At 41.9% G+C, this 26,125-nt stretch overlaps 2 protein-coding genes across 5 annotated transcripts in view; one reads left to right on the top strand and one right to left on the bottom strand.

The window, feature by feature from the left end:
• Positions 1-1,280: 1,280 nt before the first annotated feature.
• On the bottom strand, positions 1,281-6,163 carry sync (syncoilin, intermediate filament protein). Its single transcript, XM_015056431.1, has 6 exons — positions 5,967-6,163; positions 2,575-4,089; positions 2,269-2,483; positions 1,802-2,009; positions 1,580-1,704; positions 1,281-1,506 (listed from the first exon to the last, which is right to left on the bottom strand). The coding sequence occupies exons 2-6, from the start codon at positions 4,048-4,050 to the stop codon at positions 1,458-1,460; spliced, it is 2,073 nt and encodes a 690-aa protein (XP_014911917.1). The 5' UTR covers positions 4,051-4,089; positions 5,967-6,163; the 3' UTR covers positions 1,281-1,457.
• An 8,732-nt stretch (positions 6,164-14,895) lies between these two features.
• nhsl3 (NHS like 3) overlaps positions 14,896-26,125 on the top strand; it is a 44,679-nt gene continuing 33,449 nt past the window's right edge. For 2 of the 4 annotated variants that reach the window (XM_015056433.1, XM_015056432.1), the window contains exons 1-3: positions 20,227-20,313; positions 20,478-20,626; positions 20,778-21,172. In XM_015056433.1, coding sequence (XP_014911919.1) covers positions 20,604-20,626; positions 20,778-21,172 — 418 coding nt within the window. In that variant the 5' untranslated portion in view covers positions 20,227-20,313; positions 20,478-20,603. Of the gene's footprint in view, positions 15,018-20,226; positions 20,314-20,477; positions 20,627-20,777; positions 21,173-26,125 lie in introns of those variants that run through there. The other 2 variants (XM_015056437.1, XM_015056436.1) reach the window with 1 other exon arrangement.

Genomic DNA, 26,125 nt, shown 5'->3' with positions numbered 1-26,125 from the left:
AACAATGAATTAATAATTATAGTGCTGCACTTTTAGCTGCTGTATTGAGATAGGATCATACTTTCCATCTGCTAGATCAGGGCTCTGCAACTTGTATCTCTGGAGACACAAGTGGCTCTTTGGCTTCCTTGATATTTCAAATGATGAAATATTGCTCTGTTTTTTTGTTTCATTCTTTTTTAAGTGTTGCCATGGAAAAACACTGACTATCCTGGCCCTCGTGGTAAATTTGATCTAGAACCAACATCCAAACCTAACTCCTCACTTATATAAATATTTTATTAATACTCTTTACTACACCAGAATTTTCACATAACTTTTATACTTTTGGAACCCTGGTCACATTTAATTGTGATTATTAAATTAGGGTATTATGACCAGTTCCTCAGTACTTGAGCAGTTTACCAAATACATTTTACACTTGCTCAATTAAACATATTTAAGGTGTGATACTCTGATTAGGGTACAATTTTGGAGTACTCTATGTATGAATGATTGCTCTCTGGATCACTTTTTTTAAGGTTTTGCTGACTGTAGTTGCCTTTATTTGGAAGTAGTTTGACAGTAAAGTGGGTAATGAGAGAGAGGGAAGACATGCGGCCTGGGTCCACTGCCACGATGCCTAAAGCCTCAATATGTGGGTTGTGCTTTGCCCCTGCGCCATCACAGCAACCCCTCTGGATTACTTTTTAAAAACAAAAAACACTGCCATAAATATTGTCTATTGCTGCAGCGGCCATCCCACCCCATGAAAGTAGGGTGACACGCCGTGGTGGGTGTCCCTTATTTTGATTTCTGAAAGGTGGCAACCCTAGATGAGGGAGAAACAAACTTAACATTCACTGCAAAACAAAAAAACAAAACTATAGTTTTAAAGCAGTCCCGGTTCCCACTTGGGTTTTAATTTTCCTTTTTTATGTTCAGCATTTTAATGTTGCACGTAATCCACATTTTACTGAATTTCCTTAAGCAGCCAGTGAACCTACTTGTCAATATTTCCTTGTAAGTAGTTTTTCTTACTTATGAGCTGTACTAGTACCTTACTAACCCAACAAGTATGCTTACAAGTCTTTAATCTAACACTGAAGAGCTGAAGACTCGTCTCTGCTTTGTTGAGATGAGTGCCTGTCCTGACACATTGTTGCTCTCCTGTTTCCTGAGCTCACTCTCTATTAATTTGTGCAGCACTGTTTAGTTCTTCAAAAATTTTGCCCTTATAAGCATAAGAAGCACTCTCTGTTCTTTAGAGAGACATTATGTCATCAGTCTCACTCACAGTGTAAGAAACACCAGGCCTTTATTTGAAACAGAAACCTTTCTACACGGTGCATCCTACTTTACAGGCAAACAATTTGGGTAAAGTGCATACTTGAAATCTATGAAGCTCACTCTCTTTTACAAATTTAAAATTACAACACAAATGACAAGATTGTTTTTCAACCAAAAACAAAGCATGATCATGTTCTGTCCTGCTGATCACAGCTGTTGTGGTCCTCAGTTGGTGTCCTACAGAAAGACAACAATCAGGTTTAGATCCTTGAATCCTTAATATGAAGCTGACTCAAACACCATGACAAACCTGTAAAGCAGGAGCTGCTTGGTGAGGTTTTCTCTCAACTCCTCCATCTCCTTGGTTTTTCTCTTCTGAATCTCCAGCTCAGTCCTCATCTCTCGGATTTTCTCCTCCAGAAAATGCACAACTTCCTAAAAAGGGGGTGAGAGGGCAGTGATGAGACAATCCATTGCATGGAATGCCTGAGCACCAGTTTTCAGAGGTGCTCAAAAAGCACAGTTTGCCTACCTTGTGGCGAACTGCATCCTCCTGCCTCTGCATGTAGGTCAGTTTGAGTCTCTCCTCCAAACAGGTCCTCTCCAGCTCCAGTTTCTGAATCTCCTCCCTCAGAGGTTTCACCTGGACCCTCAGCTCCTGGGACTGCTCTTTGGCTTTCGCCAGGGCACCAGCTGCTGCTTCTTTTCTCTTCAGCAGTGCCTCCAAAATGGGTTCATATCTAGGTGAGCAATATAGTAATTCAAAATTGTCATCACAGTGTCAATGTACACTGAATATGAATGGCATAAAAGTGGATAAATACAATATTTGTGAGGTTTCCATAATTTAAATAACAGTTGCTTAAGGATCAATAACTTTCACTGCCCTTGATGCCCATATTTATTGACTCAGATGAGGTAATTTAAGAAAAATCAGGAATAGATATTTTGGATGGAGTATTTTCATCCACTCAAAGCATTCGATGACTGTGACAGCACCTGTCTTCCAGTGCTTTCAGTCCACCCTGGACGTACTGTTGGACATCCCCACAGGAATTCCTCCTGCACTCAGTCAGGTCCTCCTGAGTGTTGGACGTCTGTCCGGAGCTTTGGCGGTGAAGCTCTACTTCTAGCTCCAATAGTTGTTCCTGTTGGTTTGATCTGAGTTGGCAACTCTCCTCTGTCAGCTGCAACACCAAAGAGTTCCACTTTTCCTGGAAAAAGAAAGAGAAAAAGCATTTTTTTTTACCCAATGTTTCCTAAAAGTCGTGATGCTTCTACAACTCCTGGTGGTGGTAGTATTACCTCCTCCGTCTTCAGTAACTCCACATCACAGCGCTGATTGTTTAATGTTGCCTGACTCTGGGCACAGTCCCTCGCCACAGCAAACAGCTTCCTCTTCAGCCTCCTGAGCTCATCTTGCAGTCCCTGTCTCTCCAGATTCACCTTCCACGTCTTCCTCTCTTCCTCTGCCCTCTCCTCCCTGAGGCCTTGAATCTCCCTTTTTCTCTCCTCTCGTCTTCCCTCCTCTTCTGTCCTGAGAATAGTGAACAGCTCCACAGCTTTTATGTCAATCGACTCCTCAGTCTCCTCTTCGTCCCTGCTTTCCCTTTCCACATCCTCTTCATCTCTGGGCCCTCTCAGCTGCAACACCTCCAACAGTAACTCCTTCCTCCGTTTCTCCAACCGCTGCACCTCCTCTATGCAGTCCTCCATCTGAGACCTCAATCTATTCATGTCCGACTCAAGATCAGTTTTATGTCTTTCTTCAGTCACGTTTGTGTCATCTGTTCCTGCCTTGGCAATGTCTTCTATAGTCTCAATCTCTTCATTGAATCTTTGTCCATTGCTTGTTTCCCCACAGATCTTTGGGTCTTGGTTTGCTTGCTCCAGAGGGGCTTGCAGATCTGAAAATAAGAAGTCAGGCCTCTGATCTGCTTCAAGATTACTTTGCTTGTCTGGTCTCTCCTTTGAGCAACCAACCAAATGATCATGTGTGCTTCTTTTTCTTGTTGAATTTATTGCTTCTCCAGTCTCACCAGCCTCTGAAGCATTATTGCCTTTGCCAAAAGAATCAGCATTCATTGGCAGCAGTGTTTGGCTCTCTGGCTGATCCTCCGTCAGCACTGTAACAGTAGGATGTTGAGGATCCTTTCTGATGTGCACATATTCTTGGCCTGCGTCTGCTGCCCGATCTTGTGGCTCGAACTCCATGCCAGCTTCCTCCATGCAACTTTCAAGCATGGCCAACATCCCCAACAGCTGGCCCTCGCACTCCAACATGCTGGCACTCAGGTTGTTGCCAACTGAGGATAGAGGCATCTCTGTGTGATAAGACATGCCATGCCTGTGGATTACTGTGCCCAAGTTTTGACTTTCTGCCCATTCGGCTTTTGTTTCAGTCCGGTCCATATGTGTGTCAATGTAGCAGGAGGAACGGTTGTCTTGAGGAGAACTGGCTGCTTCAACATGGGTTTCTGTTCGGACCTCCTCTTTGCCTCGATTTCGACTGGACTTACTCAGACTTGCTTCAGAGTAACCCTCAATGTGGCGTGATCTAAAAGGAATTCCTGTAAGCTTTTCACAGCTTTTCAGTAAAACATCCATTTCCTGTAGGTATGGCTTTGATTGTTTGCCCGGTTTTCCAGTGAAGTTTTGCCCTTTGGGGTTTTGGTTGCCATCACTCTGTTCCACGATGTTTCCATCTGTATCCCCCTTTTCTTCTCTGATAAAGAGTGGCCCAAATCCAGTAGGGGATAAGTCCTCCTTTTGGTCCTCCATTGGGTTAGCCAGTGATCTCCTTTAGGTCCTGCAACAACCCTTGAGAAGAAGCAAGGAGTGTGTCAGGCACACAATGAAAATCACAATAAAAGGTTTCAATTTTTAAGGTTTTGCCTGGTCAGCAAATCACCTGGTCATCAGCAAATCTTAATATTTGGAAAATAACACCTTAGCTGAAAGGCAAGAGACACTATATTGCACCAGCGTTTTTTTTTTTTTTTTTTTTGTGAAAATATGAGCCAAATCAGAAAAATATTCTTTGACTAGTACTTTCATATGATTCCAGTGGGTCAAGCACTGATAATCAAAGACACCAATCTAGTCAGCAAGCAGGAACGCCTCTGTGTGAGCAAATGTTTTGGCTCTTTTGCTTCTCTGGATCATTCAGGTGACTGATAAGACCTTATCAAAGATGAGGTAATTTCAGGACAATTTGTAGCTTATCATTCTACAGCAAGAAATAATGTAAAATATTTAAAACAGTTGCCAGTGTGTAGCCAGTGGTGGACCTAATCCAGCTGACCATATCCCATGCACATGTAAGCTTTCATAAGTTAAGCCTTTAACAAATCTACAGGAAGTGTGAAGTGAATTCTGAATGCTAATCCATTAAATGTTTTCCACTTCTTTTTTACCTTAAGTCCTGTGGTCATATCAGTGGCTGTCAACGCTGCATCGCTCCTTTGAGTTGTGAAGCCAGGTTACCCTAACATATGTCATCCTCTGCTGTCAGTACCTTGCTTAGTGTCTCATATCTGCAACAGTGACAGATTGACTCCATACCATCCTTGCTGTCTTGGTTTCTTTTGGAAGTAACACAGAGGTTTCCAGAGAACATCTAAGTTCCAATCCTGAGGAACGTGGACTTAAAACTCTTTGGTTTTCACACTCTTTGGTTTTTATTTTTACAAAGTAAATGCTGTTACTCATATGATCTTGCGCTGACTCGTGTTTTAGACTAGTGCCAGAACATTCTGTTTATTACGTTCAAACTGAAAACAGCTGTGCTTATTTTATAAAGATGTTTCTATCATGCCAGTGGTATACCTCGCTGACACTGATGACCTGTTAACGGAGGGCTTAGGTTAATATGGCGAGACGCTGAAAGCTGTGATGCCATAGGGACCTCTGGGTCCGTGGAGCAGAGCAGCTTTGAAAATGGCATGCTACTGACAGCTGTCCCTTCAGGGGTCAGGGGTCCAGGCGTCAAAGCTTTTTGGAATGTTTGGACATGCCTCAGCAGGCCTATTCATGATTTCACATATAAACACTGTAATGCCATGGGTACTAAAGCCAGCCTGATGGATTTGAAATTCCAGCAAGTGGCACTGCATGCGTCCAAGAGCATTACAATAACATGTCATTGTGTCTATCTATAGACGAGTATGTTTGTTTTCCAGTTTTAAATACTGTAGTGTCTTTTTGTAGATTTAAGACTTTTCTAGAAGACTAAGAGGAAACTGACTAGATTGAGTCAATGATGTCTTTACGGCAGAAGTTAGTGGGGCAGAAAGGGCGTGATGCTATTTTCCAACACCAAGCTGCTTTTTGGATACATCCAAGTTGATTCTAGTCTGTTCAAAACATCTGTCCTCTTGGTTGGCATCACATTTAAGTTTTACAAAAATAAAACTCTGAGCAGGATAAGAAAACGACCGGCTGTCTTGTTGCAGCACAGATGTGGACAAGAGGCATCCAGACTGACCAGTGACCTACATCTGATGCAAACATAAATGTAAACATTTCCACTTTTTCAAGTAAAAGTCCCTCATCTAATGTTTATAAAGTTGTAAAATATAAACATTTTTGCTTGTCAAATAGAAGTCCTCTTTCTTTGCAATAGTAGAACATTGTCAGCCTCAAAATTCAAACTTGGTCAAACCACAAAACGTCAATTGTAATTCAACTGTACTTACAATTAGCATATCCCAGGTCCTTTTTCAGTGTGGCGTCTCCTGATGGTAAATGTGTGGAAGGAGTTGAAAAGTTTGTAGTTGAGATGACAAAAGAAAGCTGAGTGGTTGGGGAATGAGTGGGAGAATGGGGTGCGGATAAACTCTAAGAGGAGGGGAGGGTGAAAAAGACAGCTGAGCCGACCTCCTTCTTCCCTCGCACTCACCGTGCTGCTATGTGTGACCATGACGACCCCAGATATGTTTAGGTTTATTAATAAACACTGGATTTGGAGAAAGATACACAGGAGCACACTGTTTGAAACTGATGGAGGAAAATAATTGAACAGAATATATTCATTAAAGGACTAGTTTTTTCTTAAAGTTGTTCAGTGGTTGAACACATGTGAGCAATGGAGGTAGGTTTCCAATGAAAGAGCGTCAGTCCAGGATTCCATCCGTGCCTCGTCATTATCGAGGACTCTTTAAATAGCTGCCTGTACTTTTGTGACTACAGTACTTCCCGAGGGAGGATTGGTTTTCACCTAAACTTCTGACCTCATGAATTCGGCAGACAAGACAGGAAATAAAAGGAAGTACGCGGTAGGGACGGTGAAAAATGATCCTTGGAGATGATGCAGAGGGTAATGAGTTCAGCTGCACCGAGACAGGGCAGAGCTACGGATGCATCCAAATTAATTGGAATATCAAAGAAATATATATGAAATAAACTTCGGTCTGTCTTACTTCACTGAATTTCCACATATTATAGCTATAGTATATAATACATAGAAAGAGGAAACAGTGGTTTCAGTCCAGTGGTCCAAAGTCCGGTCAGGTAAAAGTACATTTTGCATTCCATTTGGAAAATCAATGTCGCAGACTCTGGGGAGTGGGACGGCACAAAACCCAAGTTGCTGGAGGTCCAGCGTGAAATTTCCATTCTCAGTGATTATCTGGGGAGCCGCTTCACGTGCTGGTGTCTGACCACTGCTTTTCTTGTATTCTTTATTCTTCTTTATTAGTCGTCAACCAGGACATTTTAAAACACGGAGGAGGCGACAGCAGCTATACTGCAGCAGGTACAAACACAAAAAGGAGCCTCAAGTATTGAGTTTACACACAGCACACTATCTGGACATGCTTTCAGTAGGATTTGTTTCTTGTTAATTTGGGGTTGAGTGTATTGCTTGATTGCATAATAAGATACATTCAAAGACCACTAGATGGCATACTAGTGCAAACTTTAATCTCACCTGCTATAGGAAATGAACTTGTTGAATTTCTAATCTGATCCTCAAAAACACTCACTGCTTCTAAAATGTGTTGAACTCAACACTGAACAGTAAATTTCAGCACTAGTTGGTGTTGAATTTTATTGGAAAACAAACAGGTAGATGTAAATGGCTGCATGTTTTCAGTAACAAATTACCGAGCCTATTTTAAAAATGTACTTTACCTACTGTCAAGAGCCTGTAAATAAATCCTTTCGAGATACAGACTCAGGGTTCCTATGAAAACAGTTTGCTCCCTGTAGGCACAAGACGAGATGTAATGTTGATTCAACCCTCTTGACCAAATCACCTTGGTGATTTAGTAAGTCTGGGCTTCGGGAGACTGTAATTTACATGACGTAATGGACAACACGTCAGAAATGTAATGATGCACACCCACTCAACTACTGGGATTTAGGGATTTCAGGATTGCTCCCTGTCATGTTTGCCATAAAAAGCAAAGTCTCTTTAGTTTCTTTTTGACTCTGTTCTGTTCATTTGCATCCTGAGCGAAGGATGCAGGGAGTGAATTCGAGAAAACAGGGAAGCCACAGATTTAAGGGGGAGTTGTGGTTCAGGACGAAATGTCCCGCTGAGATAGGCCGTATGCTGGACTCTCTTTTGGACTGCTCTGTTACTTTCTGCTCCAATCTACAGTTTTGTCCAAACTCACCAGAGCGTCCTGTCGGTGTGTCCTCCTCCACCTTCTGCTGCTCCTCTCCTCCCACCCCGTCGCTGCTCCACAAAGAGCCATAACATATCGTTGAACTCGTGTTTCCTTTACTCCAAAGATGGAGAGCATAAAAGGTGACTTTGTTATCTTTTCAAAGCTTTTGTGACTTTTGGAGCCGCCCAGCTAATTGGCTCACCAGAGGACCACCTATGCAGGTCACCATGCTGGGCATCAGTGGCTGAAGTCCAGGCCTGGGACCAGAGATAAGAGATACATTTTTGTGTGATTTTACTCTTTTTTTTTTTTTAAGGATCAAAACTTCAAAGCAAACAGGGTTTTTTTTTCCTCCCAGATGTATTCAAATGCTTTCCCATAGTTTGTTGTTGGAACTAATGGGTGGACTGTTCAAATGGATGAGGCCTTTTTTGATTTCTGTTTTATTTAGGTTATATGTGGCCTCAACATGTGTAGCTCACAAGAATAGTTATGTCTCTTTTAATAAATGTATTTCAAGTTTTGGTAAAAAAACACTACATGAATTTTTGTTGAATATTATTTCTCATTACAATGAGGATTTTTTCCCCCAATCCGTGACATTCTTTCTCCAAGGCTTCCTAAAAAAAACAACAACAAAAAAAAGTAACCTTAGTAAGTACAGGCTAATTTTAAATCTTGAATTCCTCAGTAAAATAATGAAGAACTTGTTAAACAATTATCTTTATAAAAACAATTTTCATCAACTGTTTCAATCTGGCATTAGGGCCAAACACAGGGTGGAGACAGCTCTTTTGAAACTGCTGATTGATTTAACAATAAATCAAGATTCTTGTAATCTCACTCCCCGTGGGCTACTGGATTTATCCGCTGCTTAAAATCTGTGTGAAATCTTACTGAACAGGCTGCAAAGCCAGATTGACCTTTTAGGTAAATCACTGGGTTGATTTAAGTCACTCCTAACAAAACTTGATAGTTTTGTTTCAGGAGGAACACTTTCCTATTACCTATGGCGTCCCACAAGGCTTAATACTAAGCCCTGTCCTTTTAACCCTTGTAACCAGTTAAACTGTGTGCTGTTGAATTTTATTTGTTGAGTTTTTCCTTATTTTTTCTATTTAAAGCATTATTAAAACACCACTGCTACTATCATTTTTTATTAGCATTATTAGCATTATAATTATCATTATTATTACCACTACACTATCGGTTTGCAAATATTGAAAAAGTTATGTCTTTTGAAAGTTAATCTCACTGTATTATGCTAGTCAATGTAAGCAGTAATAATTATCCATCCATCCAACCAACGTCTATACTTATGCACATCCTTGTGGTGTGCATACCTGGTGGAAATCTCCAGCAGTGATTGGTCACAACAGATAGCATTTTCCTATATCCTATTTTCTCAATTAAGTTCTTCACTGAAATCCAGCCTTTGCTGCAATGATTACTTGAGGAGCAATAGAAGAACATTTCTTCCCTCAGTGTCTCTATGCAGCTTTCCCTTAAAGCTAGCTGGTTTTCTGTTTTAAAGACAGAACCAAAAAGCCAACCTCATGACGTCTAGCGTAATTTCTGCAGCAGTATAACGCAGTGATGCCTCTCCACAGCCTAGAGAAACATAATGTCAGAGAGCTTATCTGGTGTTTACTTTGAAAAGAGAGTTTCTGTTACGTAACTGTCAGCCGCACTCTTTGTTTTGAAATTAGGCGGCCATTGTTTGGACATGTTGTGCTTAGGAGTCCAAAGGGATCACTTATTAACTTGCTTAAATGGTGCCAAGCCTTTGTTTTTCCTCCAACAGATATGCATTGATTTTCCTAATTATCCCAACTCTTTCACCAGAAGGTTGCTTTCATTTTCACTTCAAAATATAGGGATGTTTCTGACGGTATTTCTCTTTATAGCAGCAGCCTTTATCTTAAGATGTCGATTGATTCTTTTTTTCCTTCATCACATGAATCTCTTGTAACAATCATTTCGTTTAGTATGTCACATTCAAGCTGTTGCACAACCACGGCCACTTCCCAGGGAGAGAGACAGCTGATGAAAATGGCTGATAATGGGAGATGAGAAAACTGGAAAAGATTACATCTCCTTTGTTCAGTCATGAGAGACAAACCATAAATTACGTCCTCATGTGTTCGAGAAGATGTTTGTGATACTAAAATACAAAGAAGTTTGACAGGCTTGTTTTGACATTTTAAGCAACGCTTGTGGCTGTGGAGAAAGTAGCAAGTGTCGAGGAATGCCGGTCAATCAGGTGGTATACCTGCAGCTCACTGTGTGAACTGCAACTTTAGGAATGAAGTCTACCTGTTTCAGTCAACACCATGGCAACCAGTGTTTAAATTCCCCTAGGCATGCAGACAGCTTCTGCAAACAGCAACAACTCATTCACAGAGTGGTAGGCCACCTAAAACAACAGCAGACTGAAGAGGACAGAAGTCTGGAGAGATTCGTGGAATAGGTTTCCTCGACCATCCAAGCATTACACCGCCAGTGTAATGGCAGTGTAATGGTGTGAAGCATGAAGACATGTTCCCTGGTAAATCATGCTCCACTATCTGGCTAAATTTGATGGATGAGTCTGCCGGTTGCCAGATAAACCTTGCTTGATGACGGCATTGTGCCGAGTGTAAAGTGAGGTAGGCAGAGACCATTATGTTGTTCGATTGAAGGATTTTTGCGTGGAACCCGTTTGCGGATTACGCTTTCCTGTTCCAACATGACTCTAGATGCGTTTCCATTGACCATATAATTGAGGAGATTGGAATAACGAAACCATGCATGGGTTCTCTGCGGGTACTCCGGCTTCCTCCCACAGTCCAAAAACATGACTGTCAGGTTTATTGGTTTCTCTAAATCCTCCGTGGGTGTGTGTGTGTGTGTGTGTGTGTGTGTGTGTGTGTGTGTGTGTGTGTGTGTGTGTGTGTGTGTGTGTGGTTGTTTGTCCTGTCTCTGTGTTGCCCTGCGACAGACTGGCAACCTGTACAGGGTGACCCCGCCTCTCATCCGAAACGTTAACTGGAGATAGGCAACAGCAACCCTCTGGACCCCATTAGGGAGAAGGGTGTACAGAAAATGAATGGATGGATGGAATTACGAAACGAATTTTGCTTAATGAAAACACACCGATTTAAAAAAAATGGATGGGGAGTCAAGGATTTTAATAAAAGGTTTTTGTACTAGGACGGGGTGATTTTTCGAAATCACCGAAAAGATGTTTCGAAATCACTGCGATAGAAACACTTTTTTGCGCATCACATGAGTCATGTGCTCAACAACCGGTCATTACTGCTGGTGCAAACGATGAAGATGACAACAGGAAGTGGTAGGAGGATGATGGCAGGCAGGATTTATCATGTAAACAAACTTATTCGTGTGTGGTTCTAATTGCGTTTCTTATTTAATGGAAACACAGCAATTGCGCAATTGTATATTTTCGACATTCGCGGGATATTGACAACGTTTTGTGGACGTTTGTAATGGAAACGCAGCTTCTGTCACAATGCATGAAGAAGGTCCATATATGGATTCGTTTATCCTGAACAGTTTCAAGTGTAGTCTCTTTATGCTTTGCACTGCTCTACATACTTTTTTGCTTTTCTAGCAGCACCTGTTGCTTTCTAGCTCTCAGCCTCGTACTTCCGTCATGCTTTGTCTTGTTTTGGTGTTCTTCATCTGGACCTCATGTTCTCCTGATGTTTACCAGCTTCTCCGTTTAAGCTCCCCTACAGCTGTTTTGAATACACTTAATCAGTATCACTTGTTTGCCATGCCAAGCAATCACCCTCCCTTACACATATTGCTTCCAGTTCATCAAGTCAGTTTCCAGCTCTTCCTGTAAAAGTTCCTGCCTCTCGCTTCGTACCGAACCTTGCTGCTCGTGTAACGTCAGTGTCTGACCTCGCAAATGGATTTCTGGAAGAAATACTCACAAACACATCCCTAGAAATGATGGAAAACCTTAAAATGTAACTTGTTACAGCTGCCAAGTGTATGTATGTTGAGGCAAACGTCTCAACAGTTTTGAATTCATTCAAAAATATTCTCTCTCCTGTACGATCTGGCTCTCATACTTGATACTATTTTCATTTTGACCCGTGTTTCACCAGCAGCTTTATACATTTGCCAAAAATTCTCCCGACACATTCGCCTCAAATCTAAACACACATCAAGCTTACATTTTAAGTTGGCCTGTTAGTGTAATGAGTCATCATCTAGCGTGGGTGCAAAAACACAACCCGATGTGTCTCTGAAAGTACAGTTCGCCGTAGCGGGAGACCTAATGGCGTGCTGTAAATGTTGCTTAAAATACTTCAGTAGATATTATGACCGCTATCTTTTAATGAAGTGGGTTTTATGACATTTGCGGCCAGGAATGTTCAGGAGAAAAAAACAAAAAAAAAAAAAACAGCCTCAGACTTTGAGTGTGCCTGCGTCCTTATTTGAAAGTGGTTTTTGACTGGAGAGGATCGGCGCTCTGTTTTTAACTCCCTTAATGAGATGGTGTGTCGAGTTCCGGCCCCTGTTTTCACGTTACAGAAACGACGAGAGGTCACCCCAGGATTCCTGATTGTGACATCACCGGGCGGCCCGCTGCAGAGAGTGAAAACAGGTCGCTGAAGAGGAGGAAAGCAGGAGAGACGGAGGCAGAGGGAGAAAAATAGAGGGGCAGTCTGGGTGGGAGTGTTGGAAAGCAGCAGTGGCTTTGTTTTTGTCCGGCCCCAAACTGCCCCGCGGCGACCACACCCTCTCAGAAATTCCTGCTGCAAAAATACTTTGACTTTTTTAGCAGTGCAGTTAGAAAAACATGGTTTCTTTTTTCCCCACTCGTGTTAGAAAACGCTTTGGCTTTGTATCTACAGGGCCTTAAATGGGACATTTGAATATTTTCCCATGTTTCTAGAAGAATTGTATTGAGTTTAGTGTTGTGCAACAATACATGTGGTTTTGGTGTCGATAATTGCTTTGGGTAATTACTAGCAAAACTAGTAATTTACATCAAAATTACCAAGTCAGGGCACAATCTAGTTAACAAGAAAATAACAGGCAAATAGTTCAGTTTCACTTATTGTTTATAAGTACAAGACTGATGTGATTTGGACATTAAAAGGAGAACAGATGAAGAGATGAGTCCAGCAATACACGACACACAAATATGGAGTAAATATAAAAAATGTTTATCCATTATACAAGTTTGTTTACAAGATTAATTCAACTTTACAGTTAAGAGTACTTTAACCGACAAACTCACTGAAGAAAAAGTTTGAAAATGAAAAAAAAAAGATCTGAAAGTGAAATTGTTTGAGACTTAAAAAAAGACTTAACTCTGAAAAGTAGTTTTGAACATTTCTTTCAATTTCAAAACTTTTTTCTTTCAGTTTAGTTTTTCTTTTTCTTTCGAACAAACTTTCTGGCCCTAATTTAGCTCCATATTTGTTCCCTAATGTTCTCTAGTAAACTTCAAAACCCTTTGGCAGATCAGCTGGAGTTTTACTGAAGGAAGTTGAATATCCCAGTAAAAAGGGGCTGGAACAAAGAAAACGACTTCTGCAATGCCTCACAAATTGACTTTTATGCAGTGAATGTGGAGTCTTCAGCTTTTTGCTACGAACTCTGCACAAAGGTTTGGATTTAAACCTCTGTGTGCGAGTTGCAGAGCAGATGGTTCTCCACACAGCTGGCCGGGTTTGGCTCAGACCGCTTTCCAAAATTCTGGGAAATACTTCTCAGTTCAATTTGAAACAACTGATGGATTTCAGCTGATGGAGCTCCAAAACATGGAGTTCTGACTTCATCCAGCTTTTTATATCTCTTGTTGCTTAGCTTATTGGCTCAGCAAGGGCCTAGTGAACTTGCACTGACTTGAATTAACTTGTTCTTGCAGCTGAAAAGAGATTAAAATTTGACATACATCTTGTGGGGGTCCAGCCACTGATACTTTCGCACATTGCAGACTGAATCCTACTCACTTTTCCCTCTCTCTGTCGGCGAGAAGGAAAACTTGGAAGCGGGAAACGAGGATCAGCTCTACCCTTCAGATTGTCTGGGAACAACAGCAGCTGGGGAAAGAAGAACTTCATGGTCAAATCATTGCCATCAACAGTCGAGATGATTGATCAGATTGAAGTTGTAGTGCCTAAAAAACACAAATGAAGTACTTTAAAACAAATTAGGATATTAAATGAACAAACTGTCTCTGTTGCCTGGAGGATGAGCCAAACTACTCACCATGAGGCACAACAAAATATGTGACTTTCATATCCCAGTTTTCCACGGTTTTTGACGTTATTTCAATGGTTTTGTTTTTCATTTTCAGTAAACTTCGAACACACTAGCGATACATTAAGAAGATCAATAGAAGGTGTAGTGCGGGGTGTAGGAGAAAAAGCAGCACATGTGGACTAGAACTGATCCGAGTGCAGTGTTTGGCCACTCAGCTCCTTCAGACTAGCCAGCAGCAGTTAGCAAGTGCCTGGTAGTGTTTGCTAACTGCTGCTGGTTAGCCTCAGTGATCAGCTGAGCTTACGATGTTCTGTCAGTGAAACGCTGTTAAAAATGTTCCTAAAGGGTTAATAGAGGAGCCATGTTGTGACACTTCCTGAAGGCGGGGTTTCAGAAAGAGCAGGAGTTTTTAAAGAGAGGGAGGCCCAATTTCAAGACATCAAATTAGAAAATAGAGCTTCTTTCAAAGCCTATTTGGTATATATGTCATTTTTATACCAACTGAAATTAACATAGATACTTGATTATGCTATAAAATGACACCATGTGCCTGGAGAACACATAACACATTGATTCAAACTTGTATTATACTCTCCCACTTAATTGTTTCATTAAATAATAAATTTGGACCATTAAAATATATTGAAAAAAATATTTTTATACGTTTGATATGTGTCTATCCAACTTCATTTAAACCGTCACATTTATTTATGTTGACTTTTAATAGTTCTTTAGAACTTGTTTTACAGGGGAAAATTAAAAAAAAACCAAAGTATGTAACAGAAAGGAGGAGAAGAGGAGAGTGAGGGATTATGGGGGAATCTCAGATGACCTCATCCCAGAGAAAGCTGTCAGCTGGTCTGGTTCAGATGGAGGCCCGTGGTCACAGAGGACATCCTGGAGGTAACTTCTGCACTCTTCAGGGTTCGGTATTGGATGGTGATTACTGTGGGTCGACCACTCCAGAGGAGCTAGATGAGTCTCGCGACTCCGTGACGTTCCACCTGAGTCGCGTGTTGTAAAAGCTGGTCGTCGTCGTCATTGCTGTTCTGAAACTTCAGTTTTAAATGCTGATTTTTGACGTACACACTTTTTCTCCCCATCCTCACAAAGCCGTGCTGGTGAATTATGACGTCAAACAAAGAAATGCCGACACATTTTTGTCTTTCTCGGTTTACTCGGTAGTTAACGTGCGGTTTAAACGTTAAAGCGTCTCTGCGCCCTCCGTCATCTCCGGTGGGTTTGGTGAGACGAACAGTAATCCCCTCTCCTTTCCCACCGCTCGGCGTGGACCTCTCCCTGTTTCTTAAAACTGTTATTATAGCCATAATTCTCCTGCCGTACCCTCATTTCTCCTCTCACCTTCCTCTCCACCCCTCCCATCCTCTCTGCTGCTCCGCGTTATAAATAACACGCTGCCTGCTTTTACTGGAGGTAAAAACCTGAACGCCAGCGTTTAATTAGCGCAGCTGAAACAGATGCTGGTGTTTCGGTTCGGATGCGGCGCCGTCGTGTTTGTCGAGGCGAGCGCAGAGGGGAAGTATTTGGGTCGGGCGCGGGACAAAAGCAGGCCGGGAATGACAATGCTGCTCTGAGAGAGCTGGGCTTATCCCGGCCGGCAGCGTGGATTTCCTGCCTGCAGTCCACTTTCAGTCCCATCAAACACACATGCTCTCACACACAGGTCCCTTCCTGAAGGGTTTGGTCAGCCGAGTCGGTCACACCAGATCAGGTTCCAAAATTCACTTAAGGTTTTGCAGATTCTGCTGCCCCAAATGTCTGTTTGTTGTTGTTGTTGTTGTTTTTATTTATTTAAATATTAGAATATTTTGTTGAGCTACTATTTGTTCCACTTTGTAATTTTCCCTTCAGCTTACAACCATGAAATACTTGAGTTGATCCATCATACAAAACCCCAATAAATACATTAACGGCACAAAAAGATGAAAACAGCTTGTCTGTAAAGTTTTTTTTAAAACTTTACAGAAAAGTTTTTTAAAACTTTCAAAGTTGTTATGCTTCCTTGAACAGTTAGGTCTATGGGCTATACAAGACATGTTCATTATCTTTTTCTTTTTTTTTTTTTTTTACTTATGGAAAATTATTCTTAGATGAGATTTTAGTTTTCTATGCTTATTTTGAGCTTCTTTCATAATGAGCCGTTTTAAGGCCTCTTTTCACTTTATATCCAAATAAGCTGCTACTGCTTGGCCACGCCTCCTCTCCCCCCAACCCAAAGGGTTAAACTCGCATGTGACATTGGCTGCAAACAGATGCTCAATTGTACAATCGGACATGTTTGAAAAGCAGAAGTGCAGCCTCCTGCACGATCAGAAGCAAGTGGCTTCTGGACGTTAAGTCAAGGACAGAACACTTGTGTTTTCCAGCAGCCATTGTACAGCGCGTAGAGCGGTAAAACCAGCCGACTGAATGTTTTGGAGTTCTCCTGGGGTTGCTAGGTGACAGGTGGAGCTCCGCTGGGGTTTCTTGGTGAAGGGCAGTGCCTGCTGGTTTGTGATGTTACATTTGCAAAGTTTTTGAAACAGCTCCTTTTTCATACACCAGAAAACATTGATTTATTGCCAAAAAAAAAAGAAGAGAGAAACAAACAAAGCAGTAGAGATCCAAATGGGAGGTACAAAAATGTGCAAAATATGAATTTAGCATTGAGGTCCCCTTAGAGAACATTATTGCACAAACAACATCATGAACACCAAGGAACACAGTAGAATCATCAAGAAGATGAGGTGAGTTATAAAACAATATCAGGAGAAGAATTGATTGAACAGCCAAACAAAGAACTATTTGCAGTTTGCCACATGCAATGCACAACATATTGGCCAACTTTCACTAGAGGGTACTCTGGTCAGATGAGACCAAAATTAAACTTTCCAACCAACGTGGAAAACACCATAAATGTAACGTGGTAAACACTATGTCAGAAAACAAACACTGCACGGTAGGCTGTGCACACCATCTACACTGTGAAACACGGTAGTGGCGGGATGGGGAGAAAGTGCCAGTCTTGATGTAACCCACATCTTCCATTAAAATTTGTGATCATGGAGAAGAGAAATCTGTGTTTATTTCAGAACTTTGAATTCCAACAAAATACCTTAAAATCAGCTTGAAAAACTTGAAAAGGTATTCCGGTATTGCTATTGTTTGACCAAATGGCACGACGTACAACCTTGTAATCCTCCACCAGCAGGAAGGAGGCTTGTAAAGAGGCGTCCCCTGTGACTGTAGCAAAGAGGCGCCAATTATCTAAGGAGTGATTGGCGATACATTCCCCAGTAGGCTCACAGAGTTCTATGGGTTAATGATTTTGTGCCTCTCTCCACACACACACACACACACACATACATTCCCAGAGGGACCTTTAGCAGACACACTAAAGATGACTGTTTTCTTCTCTATTGCCATGGAAACGTTAAACATTTCAGTCTGTTAAGCACAAGTCGACGGAGCTATGACTCATTTTAACCCCTCCCGGCTCGACCGCTTACAGTACCGAGCCCGCTGTACCTCCCGCGCTCTCCCACACACACTGGGACCAAAAAAACAAAACAAAAAAAACCTCACATCAGAACCCTCACATGTCATTAATCACCTCACTTTCATAACCTGCCAACAGGTCTGATACATGGGGGGAGTTAATTAAGTTTTAATTACTTTAAATGGAAGCAGAATGGTGATCCGTCACCCCAATCTAACGGGGACATAATGGACACAGTGTGCATTCATTTTCTCTTGGCTGAAAATCTTCCTCTGAGTTTTCCATTGTTTGCCGATGGAACATGACAAAGACTGCTGCTGGCTAACGCTGCGTGGAAAGAAAAAAAAGAAAAACTTGGATAGAGAGGAGGCGACCTGAACCATGTGAGATCCATGTGTTGGAAGATCTTTTTTGCCTCAGAGGTGGACTGACAGTAAAGGGTTGAGGCGATGTGTCAGAAATAGCCCAGGAATCCCGACGGACAGGTAATCTGCAGCCTCATCCCAGCGGCTAAATGAAGACACTGACCCTCAAGTCGCTGGCTAAATATGGAGGATATGGAGCGAATTAGTCTCTGGCCGAGTTCGACTTTTCAAAAATGTTTCTGGCACAACTTCACCCAGTCCCGAGGTGCGTGGAGAAGGTCACAGATCTGCTGAGGGGACAACTCAAGCAACACTTGAAGGGCTAACGCACAACTTGACGAAAGCAACAAATCGAAACGCGTCTACCAATAAAGTAGTTTTTTTTTTTTTTGTATTTTAGAATTTTAAGTCTTGGCAAACGCAGCTTTTACAAGAAATCGGAAGTGTTTGGTGTGTCACAACAACAGAAATTCAACCATCTATCGTCTATAGCCAATTGTACTTGCAAGGTTTGGTGCCTGTCTCCAATAGCCATTGACTGCGAGGTAATGTCCAGCCAACATTAAGAAATGACAAGCTATTGGGATTCTGACAGAACCTCATTTCATATAAATGGAAGACCAAGAGACACCTCAGACGGGTCAGGGATAAAGTTGTGAAGTGTTATACAGGGTTAGGGTGATGAAACAAAAGCTATAAGCATCTCACAGACCTCTGTTCAATCTGAATATGAGAATGTAAAGCGTATGGCGTGATTACCAAGCTGCGGTAAGAAACCCTCCACCTAACCTGACAGGATGGGCAAGGAGAGAATTAATCAGAGAAGCAGTCAACACACCAAGAGCGCAAAAGAGAGAAGGATAACTCTTAAACATGCACTCCACTAATCTGACCTTTATGGAAGAGGAGCAAAAAGTGAGCAATTGTTTTCAAAAGAAAGTCATAAGAAGTTCATCAAGCCATGTAGGAGACTCCAGCCGCGTTTCCATTACAAATGCGTGCAAAACTTTGTTGATATTCCGCTAATGTTGAAAAAAACAACAATTTCTCAATTGCTGTGTTTCCATTACATAAGAAACGCAATTAGTTTGCTCACGCTACATGTCATTAAAAAACACGCGCTGCCGTGATCTCCCCCACCGTCCCGCCCTTTCCAACTACTTCCTGTCGTCATCTTCTTCGTGGTTTAGAGCCAGCGGCAACATCTGGTTCTTGATCATGTGACTAGTGCGACGTGAAAAAAAGTGTTTCCATTACAGTTTAGCGAAATTAACCGATTTCGATACTTGCCGAAATAACACAGCTCAACCCAGCGCCAAAACTTTTTATAGAAATTGACTTGATTCCATTCGAAATGTCAAATTGTGCAATGATACAGCCAATGGAAACGCAACTCTGGTTTCTTTCTATCTATCTATCTATCTATCTATCTATCTATCTATCTATCTATCTATCTATCTATCTATCTATCTATCTATCTATCTATCTATCTATCTATCTATCATAATCAAACCAGCCATGTTGCTTCAGTAGCTACAAACCACAGACTACTTACCTCCAGCCCCCTCATCTCTGATGTCGCTGCCCGCCAGCCCACCCACAAAGCCCCACACCACAGCGCAATCTGTAATTCATGACAGATTTCTTCCACAAAGTTCACTTTAAACATGAATGCAAGCAAAACATGACCGACTCACAGGTAACTGGCCCCTTGTGACTCACCCTACCTGTCTCCCTAATTACGTGTGTGTGTGTGTGTGTGTGTCACATTTAACAAGAGGTGTCAGGTTTCCTCTGGGCTGCATGAGGTCAAGGGACAGCGTCAGGAAAACTAAATATCTCAATCATCATCTGCAGTTTTCTTGATATATTTAATCCAGACTTTTTTTTTCTCCCACAAAATAAATGTCCAACTCAATCTCAAATCAGCATTTTTTTTTTCCAGTGATAGTAACCCCATGGGGGCGGCGGGGGCTACACCACCACCTAGCACTGTAACTGGAAAGAAATCAAAGGGCTAAAGCACAAAAAAGTGCAGAAGGAAAAACCGCAGATGATCCCACCGAAAAGCTAAAAAGTCAGTTTGGAATGTGGAGAGAAGCAGGCAGCGCTGGAGCTGTGTGGCCGACTGCAAACAGCAACGCGAGAGGGTGGAGGAGAGGCTGTCTCTCGTGCAGAGGGGTGGGACGGGCTGTTTCACAGAGCATGCAGCTTCATTCACTCTGCTAAAAAACACACACGCACACTCGCCTATCCCTCGGAAAGCTGTTCTCAGGGCGAAGGGGGAAAAAAAAAACAAGGAGCAGCAGAAGGAGAGGACAGAACGTTTTGCTGAGTAAGTTGCTTAAGATTGTGTCTTTTGCAGATTGTCATGCAGCAAAAGCAAACATGTTTGGATTGCAACTGCAGGTAGAGGAAGCGTACTGTTGACTCTGATCCTTTTTGGTTCTGTTTTAGTAAAACACCAGGCTTTTCCTCACTCTATTTCTGCTCTTCCAGCTCATCCTCAGTTACTTTTCTGCTTGTTTGAGCCGCATGTCTGCTCGCAAATGCGATGGTACAAAGATCTGGCTGTGCAGGATGGGTGTGTGAGGGATGTGAAAACTTCAGCTGGACAACGAAAGCATGCTCAACATAATGCAGCTGGGGTCTGTCTGTTTTTTTTTTTCCTCTCGGCCTGGGTTATTTTCTAGTTCTAGTTCTTCTTCTTGACGTCTAACTCACTCACCCCTTCCCTGCAGCTTCGGTCTCCAGCCCTACTTTGTGTGTCTCATCCTGCTGATCTCACTGTTATCCCAGGTGGTTGGACAGTCAGGAAGAACCGAAACCAGGGGAGAGGCCTGAGAGGGACTCTCATCGAATCTTGGAGAGAAATTTCACATCCGGTGAATCGTTCCAAGCTGAGACAACTGAAGGGAGTGTTGGGGGAGGAAGATATCTACCCACTGGGACCAACCTCATAATGTCCCGGAGGAGGTCTACAGGTGATCTGGTGCCCAGGGACATCTCTGAGATCTTAGCCAAGGAGGCGAGGGCTCAGCGTGGACAGAAGAAGTCGGGAGTCTCCCTGGGACAAGCCTTCAGCTGGTTGAGGAAGAGCCGGAGGAAGAAGAACCTCGGCAACGGGGTGAGCCGTATCCCCACCGGGGTGGCGGATAACAAACCGGGACTTCTCAACCACGACGCCGCGAAGGGTCAGTGTCCTCTCATGCCGTAGCTTCTCTGTAAATGCTTCACTTCACTGCAGCTTCAGTGTCATGATGGTGTTGTAAAACTGCGAAGATCCTGAGTGTTGGAAACATTTAAAAATTAAGAAAGGTCGTCATTGGCTAACAAACACAAGGCAAACTTCAACACAAACTCTTCCTGTCGTTAAAGTTACGATGCAGATTTTCAGCATGAAGGTGATAAAACAAATCCAAACCTTTTTTCTCATGGGGTAAGATGGTTTGTTTTTATGTTTTGTCCTAGAGAAACATGCATGTTGGCGTGTGATGGACTGGTGACCTGACCAGGGTGTACCCCGCCTCTCACCCGTTAACCAGCACCCCTCCCAACCTTAATCAGGGTTAAGGGTGTAAGATAACTGATGGATAAATGGAAAAACTTGCACATAAATGATTTCAAGAGGGAAAAAAAATATTTTCAAGGTCTCCGTGTTTGGTCTTATGATACCTCTCTACAGGTGCATCTCAATCAATCACAATATTATTGAAAAGTTAATCTACTTCAATATGTCAGTTCACCTATTGAAACGCACTGTTGTATAGATTATAGGTTACTTATGTCAACTGATGTTTTCAGACCTTTATTTCTGTAAATTATGTTGATTTTCCACTTATAGCTCATGAAAGTATAACATTTAGCATCATTAAATGCTTAATAAGGTACTTTAAGTCAGACAGCTGCATCAGAATGCATGTCAAATTTATTGAGACATACCCGTATTTTTTTTTTATGGCCCCTTTTGCCATTTTGCACCTTCATTCCAGACTGAAACTTTGTCATTTTCTCTGTTTCTACTTTCATTTCATAAATAATCTGTTAGGTAATTATACACTTTTACTTCTCCCCTCGTTTCCACTGATTATTATTACGATCACTTTGCTTATAAAATATGAAGGTGTGTAGGATCTGGAGAGATAAATACGATGGAGAAAAAGTGCAAAAAGTATTTTAGATTTTGTACCGAAGGTAATAAAATTGTCAAAAACTGGGAGATGGTCTTTTATTTCAGCTCCCATAGGAAGCTCCGAAGCAGATGCTAGCGTTAGCAGTGCTAGCAGCTAACGGTTAGCCAGTAGCAGTATTTTCGCAATGCTGACAACTTATTTTTCACCGAGACGTATCTGCCAGCCTAATGAGGAACACAAGAACTACTGCTTTTTACTTCAAAATAAAAACCTTGAGCAGATTCCTTACTGTATCAGGCTTAAAACATTCATAGTTTATTTAACAGGCTAATTAACAACAACAACAACAACAACGAGACAGTGCTTTGCAACTGGCCGCTTTTCAAGTAGCCAAAAAATATATCCATTAAAAAAGATTTTGCTTAAAACACACACACACACACACACACACACACACACACGTTTGTGTTGCTATCTTTGTGGGGACTTTCCATTGACTTCCATTCATTTCTACAGCCTAAACCTTACCTTTACCCTTTTCCTAACCCTAACCATCACATCCCTAACCCTAACCAAAACTCAATTCATACCTTAGCCCTAAATCTGACCCTTGACCCAAAAACAGGGTTTCCCCTTGTGGGGACCAGGCTCCGGCGATTGGTCCCCACAACGTAGTATATGTCAGGAAAATCGTCCCCACAAGGTATTACAAACAAATGCACACACACACACACATACACACACACCTACACACACACACACACACACAATTTATCTCTTTCTTAACCCTTGTATGTCGAAATGGGGTCCAACCGACCCCACACACGTAAAACCTGTATAATTTTCCATCGACCTCTACGTTTGCCTCAGTCCTTGCACACACTAGGGTTAAATGGTTGGGTGCAAAGGGATCTGTTACGTTTGTATCTCATCACCGTTACTGGCTGACAGGAAGTGCGCCAGTGGAGGTTTTCTCCATTCGCTGAGGGTCTGTCGCAGCTCTTCATTGATGTTCCTGTAGAGTTACTTTTTTCTTTTGTAGATCAGCTATTTTTAAGTCTTTCTTGTTTCTTTGGCAACTTTGTTATGACTTTTCTTTTAATCGCACCCTTCACAGTGATGATTTATATCTGAGGAATGTGTTGATAAAAGGTAAAGAGGGATTTATTCTTGGTCAAGACATCTGTCTGCACATCTGTATTTTGGCCAGTGACTCACTGATGCGACTCGGGTCTAATCCCCTTTTTTCTGTTTACTGGTGCGTTTGCTTGGTCGGCAGCACAGAGATTACCCACACTCCCCATTTCCTGTTTTTGTTCCATCCCTTTAGTATTCCCTTTCTCTTTTGTCGTTCTGCGTGCGTGTGTTTGTGTCATTGTTGTGAATTCAGATTCACTCCAGGACTTTTATTGACTTGTCCAACCAAAAAGCCAAACTTCCGAGATTCATTAGTATGCTCAACATTCTGGATGGGTAACAAACAGTGTCTCCTGTAGAAGCCAAAGTTTAACTAATAATAGTGCTTATAAATCCTTAGCAGAGGATGTGGTCAAAGGCTGATGCTGAAAATGTGTGGGAACCATGTTTTTTTGGCATTTTGTGTCAGGGGGGTTTTCCAGCATAAGCCTGAAGAGAAACACATCAAGAGGCACGACAGGCAACAGACGAAAGAGGTCAGAGTCAGATAGGGCAAATTATATTTAGGACTTCCAGCTTGTTCCCTGAAGTGATTTTTAGATTTTGGTGAAGAAACATTGCATTAAAATGCTTGGTTCAACCCGATGAACCTCAGACTTTGTTCACTGCTTTCCTGTCCAACTTAGCTGAGCTTGTACACAGAGAACTGATCTGTATCGCTTCTTTCTTCTCTGTGGTTTTAGGCGACCTGTCTATCCTTACCAATGTTACTACCCCACTCTTGGTGAATCACAAAATTTTCTGGTTTAGTTTAACTAGTCACACCAAGCCCAGTTTAATATTCAACTTGTAAATTCAAGAAATTGCTTTAATAGAACTTCACCGACAGCATAACGTAGGCTAAACAATGTCATACAGAGACAAGAATAGATGAGGAACAAAGTTATTGACATCTATCTACTGGTCTGGTAAAAGTTACCAAGTCATTTCGAAGAGTTGGGAAGACTCTAACGAACCCACAGTAGGAGCCGAAACACATAAATGGTGAAAATTGGAACAGTGGAGAACATTCCCGGGTGTGGCAATCCTTCCAAAGTTACTCCAAGAGTACATCGGCGACTAAAAGTAATATCTAACCCAAAGTATCCAAGGGAAACTTCTGAGGCCAAAACTCCCTCTAACCAAAAAGGAACATAACGTGTTTCCCACGACTTGTAGGAAAAAACTACATGGACTGATGAGACGGAGGGAGAACGTTTTTAGAATTGCAGCTGGTATAAAACGAACAGCATTTAAGAAAATTAAAAAGAACCACCATGCTAGCATTCAGACATGCCGATAGTATCATGATAGCGTCGGGTTGCCTTTTCTCTTCAGGATCTGGATGACTTGCCATAATTGGTCAAACTATCAATTCTGATTTCCAGCAGAAAACGAAACACAGGCATGTCAGGTCATCGGTTTGTGAGCCTTTCAGAGTGATGTCCTCATGCAAGCTGTACTTTATCACTACAAAGACGTCCAGACTCAGAGCTGCTTTCGACCATTCATGATCACAAGTGGAGACAGCAGTACAGCGACGCAGATGTGATTTTTCAAAAATAAAGCCCACAGTGTTGGGCAACAGCCATGCTGTGCATCATTGACACCAATATGCATGAAGTCTGTGTCAGAGACTCGCCAAGGCATTTTGTCAAATCAATAACGATGAACAAATCATGTATCTCACCTTCTTACTCTTCTTGTCTGAAATGACATGGAGGAATTTAAAGGTGGCTAACTTAGTGCGAACCAGCCAAACAACATCATTTTTAACTATTAATATAATTATATTCCTCTACAATGATTTCTGAGTCTTGTTTACTTTTTAAAACCAGTAGCTAGAGATCACTGGACTCAATAGATCATCCCTATGACGTGGCTTAGACACTCTGATGATCAGGGTTGCACCGACTCCAGGTTTGTTCCAAATCACTGATCTTTAAAAAGCTTGACAAGCTAATTTAGATTTTGGCCAATTGCGATTTTTTTTTTTTTAAATAATTGACCTTGTGGCCAGTCAGTCTTCTCTTATGACTGAGCAGAAAGAGGACAGTGGCTGATTTTCAGACCTTTGTGGAAGTAGATAAGATCAATGGATTAGATCACATTTGGGTGATCGGTCGATTTCTGATCACCCAATATTAAGGAGGGATGGTGTGCCCCTACTTCTGATGCAGGGCGGTTGCTACATTGCTTAGCAAGACAGGGTATTAAAGGGTTTGGCTCACTGTTCCCTTATCTCAGGCGATTGACCTTTTCATAAAACACAGAGATGGCAAAATGTTGCTCATTCCCAACTGGAAGGGTTTTGAAAAATTGCACACATGTACAGTTTCTTAGCGGCCATCACCAATATCACAATGACACGTTCCCTTTCACCAGAATGTCTTAGAGTTTCTCTAAGTGTACACTCTGGTCAAGTTTGTATTTTAGACATTTCAACTCTTTCAGGCGCCCTTTTGAGTGTCCGCTATGTTTAAAGGACATTTGATTTCTCTTGCCATGTTGTTACATGAACTAACTAAAATATTCAACTTAATTGTGTTTGTGTTGCTGATTTTCTACTTTTTCAAATCGAATCAGACATTCGTTTCTCCCTGTATCTCTGTAAAGCCAACTTGTTGATCCTCCTCTCAATCCCTTGATTCGCCTCAGAAGCGCCACTCTGCAGTCCGGCTTTGGCCATCAGTTAGACGTTGAAGATCTTGTCCAGTTTGTCCAGTCTGTTTTTACGTGCTGAATTCCTCTCAGCGTGTCAGCATGCGCGTGCACGGCAGCCGGGATGCCAGATTGGGTCCAGAGTTATGCGATGCAGGGGAGAGATTACAACGAATC

The sequence above is a fragment of the Poecilia latipinna genome, unplaced genomic scaffold (assembly GCF_001443285.1).
Source record: "Poecilia latipinna isolate Pla-1442-1.1 unplaced genomic scaffold, P_latipinna-1.0 Scaffold1384, whole genome shotgun sequence".
Lineage (NCBI taxonomy): Eukaryota > Metazoa > Chordata > Actinopteri > Cyprinodontiformes > Poeciliidae > Poecilia > Poecilia latipinna.
Note: the sequence above shows the minus strand (reverse complement) of the source record. Positions and strands in the feature narration are given on the sequence as shown.

Excerpts from the sequence above, each read along its gene's own strand:
- sync (XM_015056431.1), bottom strand. The coding sequence starts at position 4,050 with ATGGAGGACCAAAAGGAGGACTTATCCCCTACTGGATTTGGGCCACTC. Across the intron at positions 2,484-2,574 it reads AGTTACTGAAGACGGAGGAG|GAAAAGTGGAACTCTTTGGT; the intron begins GTAATACTACCA and ends TTCTTTTTCCAG. Across the intron at positions 1,705-1,801 it reads AGGATGCAGTTCGCCACAAG|GAAGTTGTGCATTTTCTGGA; the intron begins GTAGGCAAACTG and ends CCCCCTTTTTAG.